The 20,958-nt window shown below is 40.5% G+C and overlaps 1 protein-coding gene across 1 annotated transcript; it reads right to left on the bottom strand.

Annotated features, from left to right (window-relative positions):
- Window positions 1-8,016: 8,016 nt before the first annotated feature.
- LOC114397105 lies at window positions 8,017-8,691 on the bottom strand. The gene has a single exon (XM_028359222.1). The coding sequence runs from the start codon at window positions 8,689-8,691 to the stop codon at window positions 8,017-8,019; it is 675 nt and encodes a 224-aa protein (XP_028215023.1).
- Between the last annotated feature and the right edge of the window lie 12,267 nt (window positions 8,692-20,958).

The following is a 20,958-nucleotide window of genomic DNA, read 5'->3' as shown; positions in this document are numbered from 1 at the left end:
GAAGAACAAGAGGGTTTTTTTTATAGATAAATTAAATTTACTAAAAATAATATAAAAAAGTGTAAGAGGCCCAATCATTGCACACAGAGAAGCAAATTAGACGATGGCTCATGCTTCCTACCCCAACATATTTCAAGCTACAGCTCCCCAAAATTTGATATTTTTTCAAAAGCCTGAAAGTGACCCTTTTCCCATCTTGGCACCCATTCTGGTTCCTAATTGTGTTTTCCTTTTCTCTTAGTGCACTCCCTTTCACCCTTCACTACAGCCTTTCCAGAAGATCGCCACCATAGTTGACGCCACCACAAACCAAAGGGCTCACCTCATTGGTGCACCGTTCATTGTCAGTTGTGTTGTTCCTGGTGGTTGAAATGCATTTTTTTAGTGGACTTGTGTTGTTTCTAGAATCTGGATGATCCTATTCAGAAGTTGTGTTAGTGTTACAGATAGATAAAACCGCATAAAGTTGCATTTAGTTTTTGCTTTGGGATCAAATGATCTATAAATTTGTGTTAAGCATAAAACTGGATTCGAGGCTAGTACCTCCAGAAAGGTAAGGATGAGGAAGAAGAGGAGGAAAGCTTGAATATTTTCATACATCTAATTGAATTACATATTGCTTTATTTATACTAGTTTCCTTGCTAACGGCTTTTGTCATTTTGTGACAAGGAAAATCCCTATGCAATCATTGGATAATCAAATTCTGATTACACTATCCCCCAATACCCAACAATTAAAAATGATTAGCAATATGGTGCACTTCAGGCAATTCAGGTTAGCTTCCTTCCCCTGATACTGCATTAGATGTAGTCACTGAGGTAAGAGAGCCTTGTGATGGTCCTCTTTGTCTTAACTGCTATCTGTACCCCCTTTGTTATGCTTCTGCATCCTTGTTTGTATGTCTTTCTTGCCTCTGCTAGTTATTTCTTCTTCCTTCGTATCATCCGTTGGCCCTTGGAAATTAACCTTGTCCTCAAGGTGATAGTCTTCACATAATTGCTCCCAATTCTCCCACGAAGTATCATCTGGTGGCAACCCCTCACATTGCACCAACACTTCCCAGGGTGCGTTTTTCGATGATCGACGATAATCCAGCAAAGCTAAGAGGGAAATGATGGGTTGGTGTTGAACAAATTGTGAAGGTAATTCTGCTTTCAGAATGCAATCTGGGGATCCCTTGAATGTTTTCAACAATGAACAGTGAAATACAGAGTGAATATGGGCTTCTTTCGATAATTTCAAACGATAGGCCACTGGTCCTATGCGTTCAAGCACCTGAAAGGGTCTATAGAACCTTTTTGCTAGCTTGCCTCAGGTTGCTTGTGCCCATTTTGCCGAGACTTGTCTGTAAGAGTGTAACTTGAGCATCTCCCAATCCCCTGGCTGATAAGTCACCTCTCTCCTTTTGGTATTGGCAGTCAGCTTCATACGTTCTTGGGCCCGGAGGAGTTTCTTGCGTATCACTTGGAATGTTTCCTCCCTATTGGTCAACATTTTGTCAACAGCATCCAAAGTTGATGACCCTGCGATATACTCAGGAAAGTTAAAGGGTATACACCCGAAGGTAATTTTGAAGGGGGTGGTGCCGGTGGCTGCGATCCAAGAAGTGTTATGTGACCACTCCACTCAAAGGAGGAATTTGCCCCATTCCTGCGGTCGACCATGGACGAAAGCTCGCAAGCATTGCTCAATGACTCTATTTAACACCTTCGTTTGGCTGTCGCTTTGTGGGTGATAAGCGGAGCTCATCCGCAGTTGCATTCCACTCCGGAAAAACAATTATTGCCAGAATTTGCTCACAAACAAGGGTCTCGGTCAGAAACCAAGTTGTAGGGCAAGCCGTGAAGTTTTCCCACTATTTTCATGAGCAAAGAAGCTACAGCATGGGCTGTGTGCGCTGTTAGAAGCATGCCAAGATGAATCCCCTTGGAAAATTTGTCTACCACCACCAAAATTATTGTATTGCCACGAAATGGCGGCAACCCTGTGATAAAATCCCGGGACAAGGCTTCCCAGGGCCGATGAGGAATTGGTAAAGGGCAGAGCAAACCCACAACACGTTTTGTTTCATACTTAACATGCTGGCAATCGAGACATTGGGATACGAAGTTTGTAACGTCCTGTCGTAGACTCGACCATTCGAAATTTTCCAGCAAGCGGTTTGTCGTTTTCGCAGTACCCATGTGACTGCCGGTGGGGGTGGTATGGTACTCCAATAGCAGTGTGGGAATCATGGCTAGGCCCTTTGGAAGCCAAAGGCGACCTTTCCACAAAATCAAATTTTGAACTAGAGTGAAATCGGGGTGTTTGGCGGGGCTCATTTTAATGGCTTGCCAGAGACGATGGTATTCTGCATTGGCCTCCAATTGACGGCGCAACTCCTCCATGAAAAGAGGACAAGGGACAGAGAGGCGTTATCATGCTCACAACACCGAGAGAGAGCATCTGCTGCTTGATTATGAGCACCGGCGCGATATTGAATTTGATACTCATAACCCATCAAGTGTGTGAGGTATATGTGTTGCTCGGGTGTCTGTATCACTTGCGTCAACAGTTCTTTCAAGCTTTTGTGGTTTGTAATTATGGTCAAGCGATGGCCAAGCAAGTACTGCCTCCACTTCTTCACCGCTGTTGTAATCGCGAATTGTTTGCAGACATAGGCCGAGGCACGGAGCAGCATGGGCGGGAAAGGCTTGCTGAAGAAGGCTATGGGGTGGTATCTTTGGGACAACACTACACCCATACCTACCCCCAAAGCGTCTGTTTCAATGGTGAAGGGAAGGTCAAAATTCGGCAAGGCAAGGACAAGAGCTTGAGATAATGCTTGCTTGAGTTGGTCAAAGACAGCCTGGGCTTGTGGTGACCAATTGAATTCAGCCAAAGTGGTGACATGGACCAGGGGAGCTGCTATCGAAGCATAGTCGCGAATAAAACGGCGATAAAATCCGGCCAAGCCTAAGAAGCTGCGAACTGCCCTGACCATCCTCGGTGTTGGCCATTGTTGAATGGCATCGACCTTAGAGGCTAGTGGTTCAACCCCTTTGTGCGAGACCAAGTGACCAAGATACTCCACTTGATTTTGGGCAAAAAATCACTTGGTTATTTTCAAAACGAATTGATTATCAGATAATACTTGGAAGGTCAATTCAAGGTGACGCAGGTGATCATCAAGGCATGCACTATATATTAAAATGTCATCAAAGAACACAATGATGAATTGGCTGAGATATGGTCAGAAAATGGTGTTCATCGTTGCCTGGAACGACGACGGGGCATTACACAGCCCAAAAGGCATTACTCGGAACTCGTAATGCCCATGATGTGTGCGAAACACCATTTTGGGTACGTCCTCGAAGTGCATGCCTATCTGGTGGTAACCTTGAAGGAGGTCAAGCTTAGAGAAACATTTGGCGCCACCGAGCTCATCCAAAAGCTCGTCAATGGTGGGAATTGGAAAGCGATCACGAACGGTAATGGCATTCGGGGCACGATAGTCGACAAAAAACCGCCATAACCCATCACTTTTCTTCACTAACAGCACCGGAGAAGAGAAAGGGCTCGTGCTGGGTTGTATGAGGCCCTTTTGGAGCATGAGGTCCACCTGACCTTCTGGAAATGCGGGTAACGATACGGCCGCATGTTGATCGGAGTTGATTGTGGAAGAAGGTGGATATGATGATCAATGTCACGCTCCGGCGGTAAGCACCATGGTTGTTGAAACAAGTGCGTGAACTTAATCAGGATGGGTTGGATGGCTGGGGGAATATCTTGCAGAATGGTCACTGCTTCCGGAAAAAGGGATATGTGACAATAGACACCCTTTGCTTGAGATCGCGCCATACGCCGAAAATGTGGCGGAGTGATGATGTTCAGAGTACCATTTGTATCTCCTTTGAGCTCTACTACCCGCCCCTCATGGATGAATTGCATGGACAAGGGGTTATAGTCTGTAAGGATGGGACCTAACAATTTGAGCCATGGAACGCCTAAGACCACATTGGCGCCGGAGATTGGAAGGACATGGAGGTCCACGATGAACTTTGAGGACTAAATATCAATGATAATGGCTTTGCAGAAACTTGTGCACTGAAGGTGTTGCCCGTTTCCCACCATGACCCGTAAGGGGACTGAGGTTGTGCGACAAGGTAAATGCAAGAGAGTCACCAACTCCTGTTGGATGAAATTGTGAATGCTTCTGTCATCCACCAGCACCGCCACTTGGTAGTCGGAAAGTGAGCCCAGTATTCACAGTGTTTCTGGGGCAAGCTGACCAGCCAACGAATGGAAACTGATTTGGGTCGGGCCCGGGTCTGATGGTTCCACTTGGACTGATGAGTCGAGGGGCGGGTCAAGCACTATTATATGAGGGTTAGGGGTCTCGCCCTCTTCTGCTATCAGAAGAAAAACCCTAGAGGCACAACGATGGCCTCTATGGTATTTCTCGTCGTAGGTGAAGCAGAGACCGCACTCCCGACGAGAGGCGATTTCTTCTGGGGAGAGGCGCTTCAACGGTGGTGGAGCCTGATGGCCCGACAAAGGCAACAAGGGTGGAAGGGTTCCGGTTCTGGGGGGCAGTGCTGGAGTGGCGGTACGACTGTCACGGGTGGGGCGCGTGACCTGGGTTGATGATGGACATCGAGAAGCTTTTCTTCTTGCAAACGTGCCAAGCCCGCGGCCTGGGTTAACGTCGGCGGTTGGTGCGCTTATACCTCTCTCTTTATCTCCGATGTCGGTCTGGAGAACCAAACAGCTCAGGAGGAACGGCGGAGGTAAGCCAACAATTCGATTAGCGAGGTCTTCAAAGTTGGAGAGGTATTATGCCACTGAACTTCTTTACGTAAGCTTGAATAATGCCCTTGTTGGATCTTCGTACTATGATGGTGCGAATCGTGTTTGTAGGGCCCGCAGGAACACCGACCACGACGTAAATTGGCCATTTCCAGTCATCCACTGGAACCAAGTGAGTGCACGTCCTTCCATGTAGAAGGAAGCTATGGTAAGCCTCTCATTCTCAGGAGTGCCATGGTACTCGAAAAACTGATTTATTTTAAAAATCCAGCCAAGGGGTTTTGTACCATCAAATCGAGGTACTTCTAATTTCATGCGATGGTGGTTTACAGGTACAGGCGAAGATGGTGATGAAGTGGATGAAGGTGATGGAGACATGATGGGGGTGACTCTGTTAAGGAGATCATTAATTTTCTGAGTCAGGGTATTCATGGATTCACCCAGGGTAAGCTGATTGTTGGATAGTCGAAGAAGAATCTCATCGAGCTTGTCGAAGGAGGCCATGGAGGGAGTCAAACAACCAGAGCACCAAAATGTTAAGCAGAAAACTGGATTCGAGGCTAGTACCTCCAGAAAGGTAAGGAATAGGAAGAAGAGGAGGAAAGCTTGGATATTTTCATATATGTAATTGAATTACAAATTGCTTTATTTATACTAGTTTCCTTGCTAATAGCTTGTCATTTTGTGCCAAGAAAAATCCCTATGCAATCATTGGATAATCAAATTTTGATTACACTGTCCCCCCAATACCCAACAATTACAAATGATTAGCAATATGGTGCACTTTAGGCATTTTAGGTCAACTTCCTCCCCTTGATACTGCATTAGACGCAGTCACTGAGGTAAGAGGACCTTGTGATGGTCCTCTTTGTCTTAATTGCTATTTGTACCCTTTTGTTCTGCTTTTGTACCTTTGTTTGTATGTCTTTGTTGCCTCTACAAGTTGTTTCTTTTTCCTTCGTATCAATTTGTTTTGTATATTTCAGAGTAGTTATTCCATAATGCATCAAATTAATCTGGAAAGCCTATTCTTGATTTCCTGTTTCAGATTACAATTTTGTTTGTTTGTTTAATTCCAGATTAGAGATAATACGAAATGTAAAAGCATCGTTCCAGATTATTTAATCCCTATCATAATATATTACAGAAGCATGATGCCAAAAACCTGATATGTACTTACTTTGTCTCTCCGTTTCTTCAGTCTTTAGTCCTAAGACTATTTGACGGCTGATATTTACCTATAATTGGAGCAGGTGGTCGTTGCAATTAAAATTAGAGGCGGTGCTCAAACATTTATTATATATAGTATATACTAGCAGAAAGTAGTAGGATGCAAGTAGTTTTGGATGCAGTTTCTGAATAAGGAGCTCGAGTATGTAGGGGACAAGGGTGAGAAGTTATAAAATAAAAAAAAAAGGGTGATTTTTGAATTTTGAAAAAGAAGGAGGTGCAAAGGGGATTTTTATGGTGCCATAAGTAACATCTTTGGATGATTTGCACTATAATAAACCCACTTGAGTTGATTTCATGCGCACAAACTCATGCTCTTGCTTGTTTAAAAGCTTTTAGCACATGTTCATATATAGACACGTGGGAGCCTTTATTTCACGGATAATTTTTTTAATTTTGAAAATATTATTTTTGGGAATAAAATATAGGAATATTGTTGACATATATATTGTATAAAATGTGTTTGATTAACAATTAAAAATGTTCGGTAATTTATATGTCCTGCAATAATTAAAACATGTGTTTGTTTGATCTTCTTTCCTATGAATAATATAATGATTACTTAAATATCCTTATTGTTAAAGTTTGTTAAAAATATACAAATGTGTTTAAAGTAACTACAAATGTAACAATACATTATACACACGAAAAGCTCCAAAAAATAGTATTCAAAAAAGTCACTCAACCCATCACCGTCCCAGGATTATATTTTACCCAAAAAAACGTACATGAAGGAAAGCATTGGCAGTACACTACTACAAAAAGCGGATTCAACATCGGTGTGTTAACATCGGTTGTTAAAAAAATCGATGTTAACATATGCGCGGTGGCATAATTGTAAATACCGTGTATACGTTAACATCGGTTTTGTGAAAAACCGATGTTAACGAAGTTCATTAACATCGGTTATTGGAGAACCGATGTTAACATTTATTAGTAACATCGATTTTTAAATAACCGATGTTAACATATGTTTATTAACATCGGGTTTTTAGAAAACCGATGTTAACGTTTGTTATGTTAACATCGGTTTTCTCTAGAAAACCAATGTTAACCTTAACATCATTTTGTTAACATTGGGTTTTTTTAAAAACCGATGTTGAAGTTATATTTTAAAAAATATGGTGAGCCCTAAGAAGCTGGCACTCTGTGTCTTCTTCTCCATCTAAGCTTCCGCGCTGTCTTCTTCTTCTAATCTCCGTCTAGCGAAACCGTCCCTGTGTGCATCTGAGCATCGTGTTCGTCGCACTCGAGCATCGTCACAAGTCTCTGCTTCTTCTCCTTCGCCACCATACCTAGGTATGTTTCGTCTCCTTCGCGTTGTCTTGTCCTTCTCTCTGTCTTCTTCTCCATCTAAGCTTTCTTGCTCTCTTTGTTCTCCATCTACCTTGAAGCTGTATGTTCTCCATCTGACCATCATTTTGTCTTAGGTCAAGCATCGTGTTCGTCACACTCGAGCATCATCAGAAGTCTGTGCTTCTTCTCCTTCGCCACCTCACGTAGGTATGTTTGGTCTAATCCTGTATAAATATTTGATTGCATTCATGTATCGCACACTTAGTGAACTAAACATGGCTAGGGTTTCTCATATTTAACTCGAGCATCGTGACAACTTTGTGCTTCTTCTCCTTAGTGAAGTTTCCCTTACCCTTATTGTGTTCTTCTAACAGTTTAAGAGTTAACGCCTATTATTGGAGTTTAACAGTTTCCCTTACCCTTATTGTGTTCTTGTAACAGTTTAAGAGTTTAAGAGTTAATGCCTCCTAGTTCCTAAAACCTTCCTTAAGATTAGAGGACCATTGGTTAAAATAAAGAGTAAAATCCTTGTCCATTGCTTTGATCCACGACCATTTTTTTTAACCGCCAAGAATAAATATATTAATAGATAAGAGTACCAGGGGTACTACATGAAACACAGGAGAAGAAACTCCTGAAAGGATACAAAAAACATGACCCCCTCGTGAGGAAACCCACAAACCCCTCCCTACAAAGCAAACTTAAACAAAAACTAAGGACATTGCTGAGGACCAGTGGTGAAAAGGAGCACAGAAATTCTTTTCCCACCCCTTGAGCCAAGTCCAAGTGAGGAAAATAGAATTATCTATCAACTTATGAATATCAAACGCCTGATTGTGAAACACCAAGTCATTTCTGGATTGCCAGATTGACTTTGTAGCAGCCAACCACCAAGTCTTCCTTCTTCTAGTAATATTCTTTCCTCCAGTTGTAGTTGAGGTGTGAAGAAAATTAGCCATGGGACTATTATGTAGAACTGTGCCTTCCTTAACCCAAGTGAAGAATTCCCACCACAGTGGCAGCACTTTATCGCAAGTGAAGAACAAATAGGATGCAGTTTCGGGTTGAGTTTGACATAGAGGGCATAGGTCATTGTCAAGCTGGATTTGTCTCCTAGAAAGATTATCCTTAGTAGGGAGTCTATCCCAGAGCAGCCTCCAAGCAAAAGACAGAACCTTAGGGGGGACTTTAAGATCCCAAAGCTGGTGAAAACCTGAATCTTGATCTTCCAAAAGCTGCTCTGCTTTAATGAGGTTGTAGGCTGATTTAGTAGAGAAGATGCCATTAGGTTCAGCTCCCCACAGCCAGGTATCTTTCAGGGTACCACAAATTCTGATAGCAGCAATAGTCTCTAAGAAAGTTGATGCTACCCCCATCTCGCTATCAAATAGATTACGTCTCCAAGAGAAATTTCATTCCCACCCATGCTCAGAAAAGTACCCCATGTCTTCAATAGAATGCAATCTTTGGGAAGAGATTTGGTATAATTCTGAGAATCGTTCTTTAAACGGTACCCCACCATCAGCCCAAGGCAGCTAGAGAGAGAGAAAAAATAGAGAAATAGAATGATAGTAAGGGAGAAGTTCATTTATGTTCCAAATTTCAGTGACATGATTGATTCATTGATTAAATTCCAAGCAGCATGGCTAAAAGCTTTTGAGTTCTGCCCTTAATTGTTTTTTATTCTTCTGTATTTTATACTTGTTTTTTCTATAGTTCATTTCATCATCATTGTAACTATAGCTTCCCATTATAAAATAGCTTAGACAATCTAGGTCTTCTGCTTCTGAACCTTTTATTTATCCTTGAAGTAGTTTAATTTTTTTTATTTGTGTTCTAATAGTGAAGAGTGAAGAGTGAAGACTGAAGTTGTTCTGTCAGACTCGTTGATTTTCCTTTCATTTCGACGGAAGCCTAAGCAATACACTGCCACTGAATTGCCAGTAAGAAAAATTGGTCATGAAACACACACACACACACACACACACAAACCCTAATGACACACACACACACACGTATGATAGAAACACACAGACACACACTGATGACACACACACACACACACGTATGATAGAAACACACAGACACAAGTTTGATAACAAATTTGTTGAATTATACATGCAGAAATTTGTTCAGTTCTGACTTGTTAGCTGTGACAAGGTAGCTGGCCTCTTCATAAGGTACTTATCTAAGTTTAACTTAAATTCTACTGCAGTGGTGATGACCTACTAATATTAGTGAAAACAAATTTGCCTACTGTACCTTAGTTAATTTGTTCACAGTTGTAAAAAATGAATTGATTTTAACTTGAGTTATTCGTATTTTAAGTTTTCAAATATGCTTGCATGATTGTTTTTTTTTTTGCACTGCAAAAATCTGAAGATGGAAGTTTGTCTCCATTCCATTTAACCAACACCAAGTGTGGAATAGATACTACCTTATGCACCACTTTTTTAGGAATTTTGAAGAATGACAGTAGGTAGATAGGAAGGGCTGTTAGGAATATCCTGCCTCCCATAGAGAGACATCTCTGCTTCCATTTGGCTACCTTAGATTCAAACTTGCTGATGACATGCTGCCAAACATCCCAGCTTTTAGAGGTGGACCCTACTGGAATTCCAAGGTAAGAAAAAGGAAATTCCAGCTGGCCACAATTAAGGTAGCTAGTTGCTTCCCTGCACCAGTCCAAAGATTTACCCAAGCACCCAAATTGGCTTTTAGCATAGTTAATCTTGAGTCCTGAAACCAACTCGAAAATTCTGAGGATAGATTTCATGACTCTAACATTAGCTGTAGTTGCAGTTCCAAAAAACAGTGTATCATCTGCATACTGCAAGATGTTAATCTCCTCCTTTTGCCTCCCCACTTTATAGCTGCTGAAAAGGTTTTTGGAGACAGTTGTCCTCATCAAACCAGTGAGTCCCTTAGCTGCTATATTAAATAGGAAAGGTGCAAGGGGATCTCCTTGCCTCAGTCCCCTCTCAGGCACAAATTCTCTAGTAGTGCTGCCATTGATCAAAATTGATATAGTTGCACTAGAAAGGCATCCATGGATCCATTTTCCCCATCTTTCACAAAATCCCATCCTCATCATCATATAGTTTAGGAATCCCTAAGAAACTGAGTCATAAGCTTTTTCAAAGTCAAGTTTGAAAACCATGCAGGGGTTATTTTTGAATTTAGCTTCAGCTAAGACCTCATTAGCTATCATTACACCATGGAGGATATGTCTGTCTTTGAGGAAAGCAATTTGCACAGAACTGTATCTTTCAAGTGACTTTGGATAAGGTAAGCACTAATCTCATCCAAGAAAGCCACAGCTACTCCCTCCTCATGTTCAAATAGGTGTCTCCTCCATTTCAAATCCCATCTCCAAATATTCTGGTAGAAGCTACCCATGGTTGAAATAAGATCGTTCTGCTACTTACTAATGATGAAGAGCTGAGGGTATTTGTGATCCAGACTGCAGCCCTCTCCCAGCCAATTGTCTTTCCAAAATCGAATTTTATCCCCACAACCTGCCTTCCACACCAGATTTTGATGAATAATCTTGAAGTCATTGTGCTGATATATCTTCCTAAGATCTCTCCACCAATGGGAGTCCCAGCAATGGACTCTGCCATTCTGCAAGGCTGGCCATCCCCCATACTTTGAATTTATAACCCTGACCCAGAACTGATTCTGCTTAGAATGTAATTCCCAAATCCATCTTCCCATGAGAGCAGCATTAAATTTGATCAGATTTTTGATTCCCAAACCGCCTTCCTTCTTGTGAAGACAAATTTCATCCCATTTGACCCAAGGAATCTTCTTTTGATCATGCCCCCCACCCCACATAAAATTCCTTTGCAGAGAAACCAGTCTATCAGCTATTCTTTGGGGTAACTTAAAGAAGGATAATAGATAGATTGGTAAAGCGTTCAAAACAGAATTTATCAGATTAACCCCGTCAGCCATAGATAAGCTTTTCTGGTTCCATTTAGTGAGTTTAGCTTCAAATTTGCTGATCAAAGGCTCCCATACCACCTGATTTGAGGATCTGACCCCAATGGGGATGCCCAAGTAGTGGAAGGGAATCCCCATCTGCCTACAGTTCAGAAAGTGAGCAGCTTCTTGAGACCAGTTAACATAATCTCCAAAAATTCTGAATTGACTCTTAGCATAGTTGATTTTCAGACCAGAGGCCATCTCAAAGCCTCTAAGCATTGCCTTCAAAACAATAACATTTTCCAAGGAAGCTTGACCAATGAAAACAGTATCATCAGCGTATTGGAGAATATTAATAGGCTCTTTTTGTTTTCCAACCAAGTAGCTACGGTACAGATTTTTTACAATGGCCTGTCTCATCATTCCAATGAGACCTTCCCCCACTAAGTTAAACAACAAAGGGGCTAGAGGGTCCCCTTGTCTCAGACCTCGAGTAGGAGCGAATTCTTTAGTCGGACTACCATTAACTAAAATGGAAATAGATGCTGATTGAAGGCAGGCAGCAATCCATTGTCTCCATTTAGTTCAGAATCCTAGTCTTGACAGCATGTAGGCCAAGAAAGACCAAGATACTGAATCATAGGCCTTTTCAAAATCCACTTTAAAGACCATAACTGGCTGCTTTGTCTTCATAGCTTCCTCCACCACCTCATTAAGGATCAGAATTCCATGAAGGATATGTCTATCCTTTATGAAGGCTGATTGCCTTTCATCAACAATACCCGAAATAACTGTCCTCAACCTGTTTGCCAAAAGCTTGGATATGACTTTGTACATGCAGCCGATGAGAGAAATAGGCCTGTAGTCATTTAAGGATTGAGGATGATTTGATTTAGGGATAAGGGCCATGAAGGAAGCATTGCTGCCTCTAGGAAAGCTTCCATGGCAGTGGAACTCATCCACAAATCTCCTGAATTCAGGTCTCAGAATCTTCCAAAAAGCCTTAATAAAGTTGAAATTAAAACCATCGGGACCCGGGCATCTATCACCACCACAACTCCAAAAACAGCATCTTTAATCTCTTGATCAGAAAAAGGGGCAATGAGTCCCTCTCTTTGATTCTGATCAATGGAGTGGAAGAAAACCCCATCAAGGGTGGGTCTGAAACTCTTATCTTCAGAAAATCTATGAAGGAAGAAATTAAAAGCTTGATTCTTAATTCGATCAGGCTGTTGAACCCAATTCCCATCAATGAAGAGACCCTGAAGAGCATTATAGTTTCTTCTGACATTTATAGCTTTGTGAAAATAAGCTGTATTACTATCACCTTCCTTAATCCATTTATCTCTAGATTTTTGTCTCAGCAGGGATTCATAAGCATTTGAAACCTCCCACAGCTCTTGTTGCAGTAATTTCTTGACTTTGACCTCCTCTTGAGATAAAACTCTATCACCAGCTGTAGTTTCCAAGTCATTAAGCTTCTGTCTCAAATTCTGGATTCGACTAACATTGATATCAGCAATATCTTTACTCCATTGTTTGATGGTATTTTTAAGATTTCTCAGCTTGTTTTTAAGGACAATGCCCCCCCATCCACCCTGCTGATCCTTAGACCAAGACTCCTGCACCAGCTTTTGATATCCTTTTTGGTTGAGCCACAAGTCCAGCACCCTAAAGGGCTTAGGGCCCCAATCAACCAGTTTAGTTTTCAAAATTACAGGGCAATGGTCAGAGTAATCTCTGTGGAGAACATGCTGGGATGAGTCAGGCCATAGGGCTAGCCATTGATCTGACACAAGGAATCTGTCAAGTCTGCTCTTGACAGAACCTAGGAGTGATTATAAAATAGAAAAACTAAGATGAATTTAATTGAAATTACTGCTTTGTTATCATTCTTGATGGATTTTCTAGCATTCATGAGTATTGACTTTGGTTTAATGGCTTCCATTTCTTACTATATGATTAAATCCTGCTCTGATATTGGATGACCATTGGTAGAAATGAATACCAAAATCTTCTCCAAATGTGTCAGCCATGTCCATGACCATTGGTTTTTTTTTTCAGGTTATCATAGACTACTTTTAATTGACATTGTTGTTGAAGGTCGTTCGGGTTATAGCAACTCCAGGTACGTACATAGGAACTAGCATGTATATACTGCTGTTTCATTTAAAATATTATATAGTGGTGTTTGCTTTAAAATGTTATATACTAGTGTTTGATGTAAAATGTTGCATACTGGTTTCAATGAATGAGGAATTGAGTCCCTTAGGAAATGAATTTTTTTTTTTGGAAGGCATAAAATATATATATTATTAAAATGATCAAAGCAGTACAAGTGGTACTGGAATAAAAGAAATACAAGCACCTCTGGTGCTGGCCTCCAAAAAACCCCAAGCTAGTTAGAGCAACCCACCAAAAAATCAGAAGATTCCTGTGATGCCATATAATGCTAGTTAGAGCAACCCACCAAGCACTCCATGTACTCTGATTTGTGTTTGTCCCAAACCCAACACAAAATTGAACAAAATGATTTAATGGGGAGGCTGGAAGGGGTCCTACAGCCTTGATCCATCCCATTGATTCCCACCACATATTTATTGTCCTTTTACAATTAAAGAAGAGATGCCCCACTTCCTCCTGCCCTTGGCCACAGAGTGGGCAACCAGCATCTTGAATATCCACATGTCTCCTTAACAGATTCCCTTTGGTGGGGAGCCTGTCTTTAAGAAGTCTCCAAATGAAAACTGCTGCCCTTGGGGGTATATTCAGATTCCAAATTAGTTTAGAAAACCTGTCTTGTGAACCAGAATCATTTAGCTTCAGCATTAGGCTATAAGCTGACTTGGTGGAGTACACACCGTTAGGTTCAGCTTTCCACATCATAATGTCCTTCACATTTCTCTGAATACATATAGATGTAATGTCTTCCATAAAGCTCACAGCCAAGTCATGTTCATGATCAAAAACATTTCTCCTCCACTGCAAATCCCATCTCCAATTGTCCTGGGAGAAATTACCCATCATTGAAATGAGGTTGTGTTGCTGACTGCTTATCATGAAAAGTTGGTTGTATTGCTGTTTAAGAGTGCATTCGCCTACCCATCTGTCATGCCAGAAATCAATTCTGTCACCACAACCTATCTTCCAAACCATGTTTTGATGAAAAATGTTGTGCTGAGACTGGTGGTAAATCTTCCTCAGATCCTTCCACCAATTGGAAAATCCCCTTTTATCTCTTCGAAGCTGGAACTCCTTCCATCCACCATATTTGGAGTTAATAATTCTGGCCCATAGCTGCTTTTGTTCAGAAGCTAGGGCCCATTTCCATTTTCCCAGTTGGGATACCCAAATAATAGAAAGGGGTTTCTATTTGTCTGCAGTTCAAAAGTTGGGCTGCCTCATTTGCCCAGTTGACCATCCCTCCAATAATCCCAAACTGACTTTTGGCATAGTTGATCTTTAATCCAGAAGCCAATTCAAAACCTCGCAGCAAAGCCTTCAAAACTAGAACATTCTCCCAAAGAGCCTCTCCCTCAAAAGTCGTGTCGTCAGCATATTGCAAAATATTAGTGGGCTCCTTATTCTTCCCAACCAAGTAGCTTCTATATATATATTTTTTTGGAAGGCAAAATTAGATATATATTAATATATGTAAAAACAGTACAAGTGGTACTGGATATAGGAAATACAAGGCACCATTGGTGCTGCCCTCCAAAAAGCTCAAGCTACCCCGCCTGAAAAGGTTATCCCATACAGGTTTAACCAAAGGAATTCGAGATGTTGGAAGACCAATGGTTAAAACTGATGTTGTAACCTTTTTGTCTAGCCTTTAACCAAGACCATATTGAGAACATAGCATCTTCCATGACCTTCTGCGGCTCGAAAGGTTTGTTCTGGAATATGAGGAAGTTCCTATGCTTCCATATAGTACTTGTCAACGCAACCCACCATCCACAGCAAGTACTATGATTTCTCTCAGCTCCAAAACCATCACAAAACTGAAGAAAATGGTCCACTGGAGAGACTGATAGAGGTCCCATAGCCTGAATCCAGCTCATGGACTCCCACCAAAGCCCTAGTATCTTCTTGCAATTGAAAAATAGATGCCCCACCTCCTCTTGCCCATCACCACATAAAGGACAAGCAGTATCCTAAATGTTCACCCCTCTCCTTGAAAGATTAGCTCTAGTGGGGAGTCTGCCACTTAAAAGCTTCCGAGTGAAAACTGCATGCTTTGGAGGGATTTTCATATTCCAAAGTAACTGTGATGTTCTCCTATCCAAGGCTGGTGAAGAAGGAGTTATCAGTAGATTATAGGCAGACTTAATGGTATACACCCCACTAGGATCAGCTTTCCATAACATAACATCTTTAACATATCTCTGAATGTACATGGAATTGATCTCCTCCATAAAATTCACAGCTTGATCACTCTCATAATCAAACAGATTCCTCCGCCACTTGAGATTCCAACTCCACCTGTCTTGGTCAAAAGTCCCCATCATAGAAATGAGATCATCTTGCTGTTCATTGATGAGAAACAGCTGATTGTATTTCTGTTGGAGAGTAAAATCCTCCCCTATCCACTTGTCTTTCCAGAAATAAACTTTATCCCCACAACCCACCTTCCATCTCATGCAATGCTGAAAAATGCTCTGCCCATCATAATGATACAACTTTCTTAGATCCATCCACCAACCAGAATGTCTTCCTTGAGTCCGAGCAGACTGCAAGGCCTCCCAACCTCCATACTTAGAATTGATAATCCTAACCCAAAGCTGTTGGTGATCAGAAGCTAAGGCCTAAATCCATTTGCCCAACAAAGTTGTATTAAATTTTGCTATGTCTTTTATCCCTAGGCCCCCCTCACAATTGGGAAGACAGACGATGTCCCATTTCACCCAAGGAATTTTTTTATTATCTTGGTCTCCTCCCCACAGAAAGTTCCTCTGCAACTTTAACAATCTGTTTATTACCTTTTGAGGGATCTTGAAGAATGGCAGGAGGTATATAGGCAGAGCATTAACAACTGAATTGATTACAGTGATCTTCCCTCCCATGGATATGTTTTTCTGGGCCCATTTAGATAGCTTAGCCTCACATTTTTTAATTAAAGGCTCCCAGACTATACTGCTTGATGATTTAACCCCTATAGGAATACCCAAGTAGCTGAAAGGGGTTTCTAAAAGACTGCAATTCAAGGTTTGAGCTGCTGCATTGATCCAATTAACATCTCCCCCTATAACTCCAAACTGGCTCTTGGCATAATTAATCCTCAAGCCTGATACCATTTCGAAACCTCTCAGCAAAGCCTTCAAAACCACAACATTATCCCAATAACAATGGGGCTAAAGGGTCCCCTTGCCTCAAGCCCCTAGAAGGGACAAACTCCTTTGAGGGACTGCCATTAACTAAAACTGATATGGTTGTTGTTGTGAGACATGTTGAAATCCATTGTCTCCACTTTGGACAAAATCCCATTCTTTGCAGCATATAGTCAAGAAAGGACCATGAGACTGAATCGTAAGCCTTTTCGAAGTCCACCTTGAATACCATAACTGGCTTCTTACATCTGCAAGCTTCCTCTATCACCTCATTGAGGATTAAGGTTCCATGCAGAATGTGTCTTTCTTTGATGAAGGCTGCCTGTCTCTCATCAATAAGAGCAGATATAACTAGCTTCAGTCTATTTGCTAGTAACTTGGCTATGACCTTGTACATACAGCCAATCAAGGAGATTGGTCTATAGTCATCAAAAGTCTGAGGGTGATTAATTTTGGGAATTAGAGCCAGGAATGAAGCATTGCTGCCTTTAGGGAAGCAACCATGGACATGAAACTCATCTACAAATCTTCTAAAGTCAGATTTTACCACCTCCCAAAATTCTTTAATGAAATTGAAGTTAAAACCATCCGGTCCAGGGCATTTCTCCCCACCACAGCTCCACACTGCATCTTTGATTTCCTGGTCTGAGAAAGGAGCAATCAGAATTTGTCTCTGCCTCTGATTAATTGAGGAGAAATTAACTCCATCAAGGGTAGGTCTGATATTGTGCATTTCAGTGAATCTATTTTGGAAAAAGCTCACAGCTTCATTCTTAACTGCAATGGGGTCGTGAACCCATACACCAGCAATGAGAATTCCATGCAGACTATTATAACTTCTTCTGAAATTTATGACTTTATGGAAATATGCTGAGTTGCAGTCCCCTTGTTTCAACCATCTTTCTCTAGATTTCTGTCTTAAAAGGGATTCAAAAGCATTTGAGGCCTCCCACAGTTGTTGTAAGGAAACAGAAAAGCTTCTGCAGTGCTTATTTTTCCACCCACATTTTTTTATCAGCCAAGACAAATCCCGATGCTATGTTAGTTGACCAATAGCTGTAGGTGAAGGCAAAGTCCTTGTCAAAGTTCTCCAGTCATCTTTTTTTGTGAATCTGAATACAGTTGCCAGCAACATCATTACGGAAACAATATGCTATCTCAAGCTCTCTGTCAAACAAGTGTCTTCTCCATTTAAATTTCCAGTCCCACCTTTTTTCCACCCACATACTGCAGATGCTGCAGAATTTGTGCCTTAAATAAGTTGCAGTGCTTATTTTTGTAAAAGCTACAGTGCTTGTACATAACTTCAATTAATTTGAATCTGCTTTGCAAATGCTGCAGAATTTCAGGCTTAACCAAATTAGGATTTTCCACTCAGAAACCATCAATTTGCAGCATGAAGACACCACTCCTTAGATTGACCAAAAGCTTGTAAAGCATTGATTTGATACTGCTTCCCTCATCATGTGGCTCATGATGTTTACAATTTAATGATCCTTTGTGATGCAATCCACCCTAGGAAGGGACCAATCACTAGAACCATGAGCAAGAGGCTCCAAGAAGATTGGGCTAGAGCTGCTGAAGAAGGCCCTAGGGTTCTCATGAACCTTAGGGTAGATTTCTGAGCCCATGGGCCAAGGTTGGGTCCAATTATCTTTGTACATATTAGACTAGGATGTCATTATATTTGGTCCTTGTATATAGGGCTCCATATTGTAGGTAGGGTACCCTAGAAATATAGGATTTTTCAGCCCTTGTATTTTTGGGCACCTAGACTAGTTTTTGTATTAGGGGTAGTTTTGTAATTTCACATGCACTAAGTGGATATTTGATGTGTGTGGCTGGAAATAAATTTAATTGAATTGGTAGAAGCCCAATCCAATTAAATTTTAGAGGGGGAGGTGAGCATTTGCTTACTACACCCCATTGCCACATCATATAGTCACACTTTGTGCATGTCCTTCATGCTTTTCATGCCTCATGACACCTAAGCACACTTAGTGGAGAATCTTGGAATTGATCTTGGATTAGTGGGCTGAACCATAACTAAAATTCACTAATCATAATTAGTGAAATTTTGGCTCCAAAGTTTGGCTCCACAAATTCAATTTCAAATTCAAGTGAAATTTGAATTTCCCTCCAATTTTGTGTGACACTTAGGCTATAAATAGAGGTCATGTGTGTGTATTTTTTTGAACTTTGATCATTTGAATATTAAACTTCAGATCTCAAAGCTCATTTAGAGCACAAAATTTCGTGCTCTTCTCTCCCTCTCCCTTCATTCATCTCCTTCTTCCTCCAAGCTCTTATCCATGGCCTCCTATGGTGGTGAGCTTCTTCTAGACTCATCTTCTCCTTGAAGTGGCGTCTCCTCTCTCTCTTCCTTTCTCCATTCCGCTGCCATTCATCTTCCAAGAAGCAAAGGAATCCATTGATGAAGAAGATCCTAGGCCTACAAGCTCCAATGGAGCTTGCATCATGTGGTATCAAGAGCATCTTCATCTAGGTGATGTTCTTTTGCTTCCTCTATCTTTTTGTTCGGTGAATTCTCTTTAATTCCTTGTTCTTCATCTTATTCTCCATGTATATCCTCCATTGTCTTGTGGTTTGGTGCTGTTTAGAGGAGATTCAAAAAAAAAATAAACCGATTAAATCTTAGATCTACACTTGTTCTTGCATTTCTATGGTTCAAATTTTGTAGATCTACTCTTGAATCTTGTTTTTGTGTTGATTTTAGGTTCTATCATTTTTCATTCATAATATTCTTGTGCTGAACCTTAGATCTAAATTTTCTTCCAAAATATTGATTAAAAAAAAAACACAAAAATCTAAGTGTAAATCACTTAATCCATGTTGTCTTAGAGTCATGTTTAGTCATAGTAATTGTCACATTATGTTCTAAGTTTGTGTTGAATTTTATTTTGTTGATTGAATTCTAGATACATTTGTTCATGTATTCTTGTCATTCTTAGCCTATCTTTTGAATTTTGAGTCTAATTCATGCATGTTATTTAGTTCATAACATGTTCTAAATCAATTCCTAGAAGTAGTCTTGTTCTTGAACTCTTTTTTGTTTTCTAAGATTCCTACATGATGCCTATGATGAAGTTGAGTTGTGGTGCTGAGTTGTGGCTGGATTTGTGAATCAAATAAGTCTTAAGCTCTCTTGAATTTTGTTATTCAAGATAATTGAGCATAAGCAAACACAAATTGTAACTATCCAAGCCTTAAGCAACATAAACACTACTCTTGATTTCTAGGTTGAAATCGCTGGTGCTGGCAGCTTGAACATACAAAATTGTATAAATTACTGGGAATTGGTCACAACGATTTTTGAGCTGAAAGTTTTACTGAATTTTCTAGACATCTGGAAAAAAATTATAGAAAAAGAACCAAGCGATTTGGATTAAAGGAAAAAATAATAAAAATCACACAAGTTGGCAGAAAAATCAGTGTCCAGGAAAAAAAAAGGAAAAGTGAAAGGAAAGTGTGCTTGCTGTTTTGGCTCAAAATTTGTTCTATAATTGGTGCCTATTTTATACCAATCCTAGTTCTGAAATTTCAATTGAAAATTATTGTGAAAACAAGTGCCAAAACTAGAGGTTTCTTGAGTCTTTTTTTTTAGAGTTTTTCTACTCTACTCTAGAGCCATTCTAGGTTTCTCTTTGAGTCCTAGCTTGCTTTTTTGTGCTTTTCATTGCTTTAATTGTTGAATAATCTTTGGAAATTTGTCTTGTTAAAACTCTATTGGTTTAGCTTTCATTTCATATTTTTTTGGTCTTTGGTTATTGCTTGTCTCTTTGTTTCCTTGCTTGTGAGTTGCCATATAGGGAATTGGAAAGGAGGATTGGTGCCATATCTTGAAGAATTTGAGTCAAGAAGAAAGGGGCCAACCACCTTAAGAGCTATTGGACTAAGAAGCACTCCAAATTGAGTGAAATACTAAAGAGAGAATAGCCACCACAATTGAGGACTTTTTTTTTGTAATTTTGTAATTGGTAATTTGTTTTGCTTTCAAATTTTGTAACAAAAAGGCCTTTCATTGGAAGTAAGTTGGGAGCCTCCAATAGGTCACCCTACTTCCATTTGTGTGTAATAATTTTAGGCAATTTTCCCTTAGGATAGTGAGTGTTTTGTTGGGAACCTTAAATGAGGTCATCCAAACACTCTTAGGATCCGCCTAGTTTGCATTTCTTGCACTTTAATTTCTTGCTTACTTTCATAGCTTATTTCTTTTACCCTCCATTGTCAAACCACCTAGATAGCTTGCCTTTTACCAATTAGTTTTTACCTTATCTTTCACACCTCTTTTAGTGTTTATTTTGGCTAGTTTCAACCATAGTTTCTTTTACCTTTTGTTTTCAAACCCCCAACAAGAAAGAACCATAA

This window comes from Glycine soja, chromosome 18, assembly GCF_004193775.1.
Source record: "Glycine soja cultivar W05 chromosome 18, ASM419377v2, whole genome shotgun sequence".
In the NCBI taxonomy this organism is placed as follows: domain Eukaryota; kingdom Viridiplantae; phylum Streptophyta; class Magnoliopsida; order Fabales; family Fabaceae; genus Glycine; species Glycine soja.
The sequence above is the reverse complement of the archived record's forward strand: the minus strand, read 5'-3'. Positions and strand labels throughout refer to the sequence as shown.